This window comes from Bufo bufo, chromosome 3, assembly GCF_905171765.1.
Source record: "Bufo bufo chromosome 3, aBufBuf1.1, whole genome shotgun sequence".
NCBI lineage: Eukaryota > Metazoa > Chordata > Amphibia > Anura > Bufonidae > Bufo > Bufo bufo.
Genome location: NC_053391.1, coordinates 680,457,387 through 680,464,231, shown reverse-complemented (window position 1 = coordinate 680,464,231; position 6,845 = coordinate 680,457,387). Strand labels below are relative to the sequence as shown.

General features: G+C 49.1%; 1 protein-coding gene across 3 annotated transcripts; it reads left to right on the top strand.

Annotated features, from left to right (window-relative positions):
* The first annotated feature begins 374 nt into the window (after positions 1-374).
* Positions 375-6,271, top strand: AQP11 (aquaporin 11). Of its 3 annotated transcripts, none has more exons than XR_005777793.1 (4): positions 375-1,725; positions 4,094-4,210; positions 4,710-6,125; positions 6,194-6,244. XR_005777793.1 is itself a non-coding variant. In XM_040426417.1 (4 exons), exons 2-4 carry the CDS (start codon positions 1,134-1,136, stop codon positions 4,790-4,792), a joined length of 792 nt encoding a protein of 263 aa, XP_040282351.1. In that variant the 5' UTR covers positions 375-836; positions 897-1,133; the 3' UTR covers positions 4,793-6,271. The 3 variants fall into 3 exon arrangements, 2 of the variants coding, with proteins under 2 accessions (XP_040282351.1, XP_040282350.1); XM_040426417.1 differs by having other exon boundaries at positions 375-836; positions 897-1,725; positions 4,710-6,271; XM_040426416.1 differs by having other exon boundaries at positions 522-546; positions 733-1,725; positions 4,710-6,271.
* Positions 6,272-6,845: the final 574 nt, after the last annotated feature.

The following is a 6,845-nucleotide window of genomic DNA, read 5'->3' as shown; positions in this document are numbered from 1 at the left end:
AAAATTTTATTATAAACCTCAAGTTTATAGTAAAAAAAAATATCACTTTTAGCTACTGCCGCAGTTGTGGAGCTCTCAGTCATTGGTCGGATCTGTTTCTAAACTGCAGACTTCCCGATAATTGTCAGCGGCAGTAGTCACCTCTGTAGACTCCCAGTCATTAAGGGGTTAACAGCATGCCACTGACACCACGTGACCCAGTGAGCTCAGCAGACTGCAGAGCTGCAGCCTGTAACCTGAGCTGCCCGCATCCGCCTGCAGGGAGGTGAAGCCCCGCCCACCGGGGAAGCCCCGCCCACTGGAGGTGTTATGTCAGACACGCCTCTTGTGTCGTCACACGTCTCCTGGACTGCAGGATCAGATACAGTCCCAGCTGGAGGCACATGCGGCTGCAGGCAAGTTGTAGAAGGGAGAAAGAGCACATGTGGCAGACTGGCAGTGCCAACACACCAAGCACAGGAGGAGTGGTGCACCCAGCACAGGAGAACTAGTGCACCCAGCACAGACAGGAGTAGTGACCGTGCCCCTGCACCCAGCACAGAAGGAGTAGTGCACCCAGCACAGGAGGACTAGTGCACCCAGCACAGGAGGACTAGTGCACCCAGCACAGGAGGACTAGTGCACCCAGCACAGGAGGACTAGTGCACCCAGCACAGGAGAACTAGTGCACCCAGCACAAGAAGACTAGTGCACCCAGCACAGGAGGACTAGTGCACCCAGCACAGACAGGAGTAGTGACTGTGCCCCTGCACCCAGCACAGAAGGAGTAGTGAGCGTGCCCCTGCACCCAGCACAGGAGGAGTAGTGAGCGTGCCCCTGCACCCAGCACAGGAGGAGTAGTGACTGTGCCCCTGCACCCAGCATAGGAGGACTAGTGCACCCAGAACAGACAGGAGTAGTGACTGTGCCCCTGCACCCAGCACAGGAGGAGTAGTGAGCGTGCCCCTGCACCCAGCACAGGAGGAGTAGTGAGCGTGCCCCTGCACCCAGCACAGGAGGAGTAGTGAGCGTGCCCCTGCACCCAGCACAGGAGGAGTAGTGAGCGTGCCCCTGCACCCAGCACAGGAGGAGTAGTGAGCGTGCCCCTGCACCCAGCACAGGAGGAGTAGTGAGCGTGCCCCTGCCCATAGAAGATGGGCATCATGCATCTGCTGCTGAGCTCTATGGCCCTGGTTGGCTTTACGGTGGCAGTATGCCAGCTGCTGCGCTCAGTGGCACGCTGGAAGGTGCGCTCAGGACTGGCACAGGATCTGCTGGTAGAAGTTGTGTCCACCCTTCAGTTGAGCTGCTGCACCAGGGAGATGTTCTTATTTGGCACTTTAGGTGGCATCCAACCCTGGCAGGGACTGGCGCTCACCTACCTGCTGACCGTAGTGCACTGCCTGACCTTCCAAGGAGCCACCTGTAACCCATGTGGCAGTTTGGAGCAGTGGCTGCGGGCACAGTCCCCCGGGTCACACATCATCCTGAGGGTGGCAGCACAGTTTATTGGTGCTGCGCTGTCCCGGGTGCTGATGCCCAACATCTGGCTGCTGGGATTCTCCCCTCTGCACGAGTGGAAAGACGGGTGCAGGAGCCCCTTGAATATGGCACCTTGGCAGGGTGCCCTGGTGGAGATGACCTGTGCCCTCAGCCTCTTCCTTGCAATGCACTTTCTACCTCGAGTGAAGTCCCAGTACAGGCCCCATGTGGTGGCCCTGACCATCACCGCTATCGTCTATGAAGGTAAGGAGTGCCAACTATTAACCCTTCATATTCCACCCGCCCGCCATGGGTATCACCACAGAACCACTCAGGGACCAGGTCTGACACCAGTGCCAGTTTAGTTGCCCACTGACGCAATGAATTTATGTAAGAGACTGACCAGTTACACGTAGACTTACTGGTTTGGTATATGTGACTGGTTTGCCAAATCGGTTATTACCACTGGTACAGGTGTAGACGTCGTAGTTTCCAGCGTCGAGGCATGTACAAGTGCTGGGCTGTTTACTGTCAGTGAATGGAAGCATTCTTCAAAACCACCCCCTGACACAAGGGACAAAAATTGCAAACCAGACAGACATGATCAGGACAGCCCCTGGGCGTAAGCAATGATGGGGCTTCCCTTTCACTGACAGCAAGCAGAGATCTTGAAAATAGCAAGGAATTGAAAAATAAGGGTTGCAGAACTTTCTGTGGATGGGATAGGTCATAGGTTACACTACGAGGGACTTGTCCTGACCAGCTCTGACTGTCCTGCGGGTCAGGACCAGATAAACAGGTCCTGCTGGGAGGTATGCGACCTTAGCCCTGGAATGGTCTTGTGACCCTAACACAGCTTAGTACATAGGCTGGATGCCCCCTGCTCTGTGTGTCAGTCCTTACTATAATCCTTGCATTTTATTCCTAAATCCACCAGCTTGCAGCAGACTACGGTATGTAAAAGCTTGCAGCAGTTGCAACTTGACATTGTAATCTTTGTGCCCTTTAAAGAGGAGCCATAACCCAATACTGGGGAATCGCTTACAGGGCAATTCCATAATATTTTTTAAAGTGGCTGCCAACTGGATCGTCACCTTTCACCTGGTAAATAACGGAGACCTTTGTACTTTAATCCTCTCTCCCAGCACATGCCAGGGATTAGCAGTGCTCTCTGTTTCTTGTCGAAGGGTCTGATGTGCAGGACGTGAATTGAGAAGATTGCACAGGAACGTTTCAATGCGACGGCCGGGACGGATCGAGACCCATTCAACTTGAATGGGTCCGTGATCCGTCCGCTCTGCAAAATAATAGAACAAGTTCTATTTTTTTCCGGTGCGGAGGCACGGACAGAAACACCACGGAAGCGCTCCGTAGTGGTTCCGATCCGTATCTCCGTGATTACCGACCCATTCAAGTGAAAGGGTCCGCATCCGTGATATGGAGTGCACGCGGCCACGGGCGCACAACGTTCGTGTGCAAGAGGCCTTATAAAGTGTCACTCCACCCAGAACCTGAACACTCAGCTGGAACTGCGCCGGACCTCAGCATCCTGAACCTCCCTGTGTCCCATTCACCTGAGATATAAGGAGCTGTTTGTTGGGGCCCTCAAGTAGGAGATCTGTTCTTGTAAGATGGAGGGAGCACTGCGGTTGGAGGGGGACTTCACCCTGAGCTCCTCATATCTTCACTTCTTTGAGCGTGACTTTGTGGAGTGGGATATTGATTAAACGATGAGAAAAACGCGGCTACTTTCTTGCGGGAATAGCGCCACACCTGTCCATGGTTGTGTCCGGTGTTGCAGTTCAGTTTTACTGAAGTGAAAGGGACTGAGCTGCAATACCACACATGGACAGGGGGTGGCGTGACTGACATGCCAAAGAGGGTCCGACGTCAACCAGAAGAGCGCCTGACACCCTGTTTACTGAAGCGGAGTATATTTGTCTCTGCTTCATCTGTCCTTTCTGCTGCAGCTCAGGGGGGAGTGTCCTTTCTGCTGCAGCTCAGGGAGGAGTGTCCCTGTGTTTTCCGCTGTAGCTCTTTCCCTGTAACAGCCACAGCTTCTACCAAGAGACATGGCTGATGACCATTAAGCTGAGCATGTGTGCGGCCACCTCAATGAGGTGGATGTAGAAATAAGGAAAAGAACAAACAGCAGGTGGCGCTATACAGATACATTTTATTGAATAGTTCAGCGGCTATACAAAATTTTTAATAACATGCAATTACAAAAGTGTTCAGATCCAGGTGCTGGTTAGAAAAATGTAGGATTTTTTGTATTTTTTTTGTGGCAGAATCCCTTTAAGACTGACATTTAAGACATAGGCCTCTTAATAAATTAGGCCCATCTCTGGAGGTCTGTGAGCATGAAAGTCAAATCTAATAGAACAGTTACTGGTGTAAATTTTTCAGGCTGTTGAGGCTCCACCTCCTCTGCTATGCCCCACCCCTTTTTCACCACTTTTGAGAAGTGCAAAAAGTTGCAAATTTTGGTGGGCACTATAATTTGTGTTTTTCTTTTTATTCCAAGCCACGCAATAGCTTTAATAAATCTGCCCAATTGTATGAACCTGACCTTATGCTTCCTTTTTTATTTATTTTTTTTAACTATTAACGTCCCTCTCCATTATGGTAGGAGGACCGCGGACAGGAGCCTTGTTTAACCCAGCGCTGGCCTTCGCCGTTGTCTTCTTGTGTCAAGGAAACAGCCTCGTGCAGTACATCCTGGTGTACTGGGTCGGCCCGATCATCGGTGAGTACCAGCCAGGGTGAATGGGACCCTATGGATGTGTTGGGTGGGACATAACAAATGCAGTGTGACCAGATGTTTAGTCTTAGCGTTCATTGACATGTCGCGATTTTTGCCACAATTTTAAGAGTGTTATTAGCTGACGTCACAAATCTGACCTGGCGTCTGTCTCCTCGGGGGCGGGGCATACTGGTTTCATGCCTCTGCGGAGGCTAGCAGATTTGGTGTACAGGTATAAATGTGGGACTGTTCAGGATTTCACAGTGCCGAGGGCCACGTGCACCTCCTGCTGGTGACGTGGGGCAGATCTGCTCTGTAGAGCTTCATGTATCTTTCGGTTAGGAAATCAGTGGGGACCTCCTTGTAGAGATACATCATAACAGGCAGGAGCCAATCAGAATAGAGCTACTTTTGGTAGAAAATGAATGCTTACACCTGATTGGTTGCATCAGTTACGCCATTATAATTAACTCCAGTTTGACGTGGTCTTCTCCATTTCCAGGAACGGTCGTCTCCATCGTGATACTGGAACGCTGCATTCCCAAACTGAAGCGAGATAAAACCTCTCATGTCAAAAGAGACTAGAAGATCCCCCGGGATCACATGACCGCACCCTAATAATAACCCGTGCTGCAGCGATCACCGACTCCTGTAATGAAATCTCCTCTTTTATGGATAGTTTATGAATTGTTTTAATGGACTTTTCTTACCTCATTATTTTTGGTGAAGATCATGGACAGCAGGATGGGTTCCTGCACCGCTTCATATAAATGCTGCTCTCATTGGCACCTTGTGGCATTGAAGGACCAAGCAAGATCTGAGCCTTAATCATTAGCTTGTGCCTGATCCTATTGATATTTTTATGAATGTCTCTAAATCCTGCATATAAGGAGGTGACCAACCTGGCGCCCCATGCCAAGCAAATGTATCCAGTGGTGGGTACTCTAAATGCTAAGCCAGTGCTATACAGAGTGCACCACCTTCTGATCCAGTTCTATGCCATGTCCCTGGTGTCCTAGTGGTAGGTACTGTGTTGAGTATGTGGGGACCCAGCGACGGGTAATGTGCCCAACACCTATTGGTACTCACTGTGCCAGGCTTCTAGGTATATACTGATCCCAGTCCGCATAATGTGAAAAGACCCTGGTGGTCCAGTGGTATATGATTTACCCATGTCGGACACAATGTGGCTCGTGACTGCCAAACAAGTGTCCTCTGCTCAGCGAGGGACTATCCAGGACTCCAACACATCTGTGAACCTGACTTCCGATTGAGCAGATTGGCACAGGAAGTGATGTCTATTTCTAAGCGACTGCTGATTGGCTGCTTGCCTGTAACTTCCTGTCAGAAGAGTGAAAGCAGAGGCATGAAGAAGGAGGTGGCTGTGATGTATACAGGCCACGGCTGGGGTTGGTTGTGGTAATAAGCACAATGTTATACATTACTATGAAAGGCCTCATTTACGTCACTAACTGGAGGGGGGGAGGGGGGGGGGTGGAGGGGTTAAGTATGGATGGTGTGGGAGATAACTGGTTCCTAAATGGTCTGTAGCCGTTGTATACCATATGTAGGTAGTGGTGATCTAGTGGTATGTACCACAACCAGTCCCTATAGAATGGTATATAATGTGCTCAATTCATTCAGATCCATTGGTATATACTATGCATAATATGTGATGATCCAGTGGTATGTACTGTGCCTAATATCTGGTAAACAGTGGTATATACTGTGCCTAATATGTGGTGATCCAGCGGTATATACTGTGCCTAATATCTGGTAAACAGTGGTATATACTGTGCCTGATATCTGGTGATCCAGCGGTATATACTGTGCCTAATATCTGTTGATCCAGCGGTATATACTGTGCCTAATATCTGATAAACAGTGGTATATACTGTGCCTAATATCTGTTGATCCAGTGGTATATACTGTGACTAATATTTGGTGATCCAGCAGTGTATACTGTGCCTAATATGTGGTGATCAGGTGGTATATACTGTGCCTAATATCTGGTAAACAGTGGTATATACTGTGCCTAATATCTGATAAACAATGGTATATACTGTGCCTGATATCTGTTGATCCAGTGGTATATACTGTGACTAATATTTGGTGATCCAGCAGTGTATACTGTGCCCGATATCTGTTGATCCAGCGGTATATACTGTGACTAATATCTGGTAAACAGTGGTATATACTGTGCCTAATATGTGGTGATCCAGTGGTATATACTGTGCCTAATAGCTGCTGATCCAGTGGTATATACTGTGCCTAATATCTGGTAAACAGTGGTATATACTGTGCCTAATATGTGGTGATCCAGTGGTATATACTGTGCCTAAAGGCTGCTGATCCAGCGGTATATACTGTGCCTAATATCTGTTGATCCAGCTGTATATACTGTGACTAATATCTGGTGATCCAGCGGTATATACTGTGCCTAATATCTGCTGATCCAGCGGTATATACTGTGACTAATATTTGGTGATCCAGCGGTATATACTGTGCCTAATATGTGGTAAACAGCTGTATATACTGTGCCTAATATGTGGTGATCCAGTGGTATATACTGTGCCTAATATGTGGTGAACCATTGGTATATACTGTGCCTAATATCTGTTGATCCAGCGGTATATAC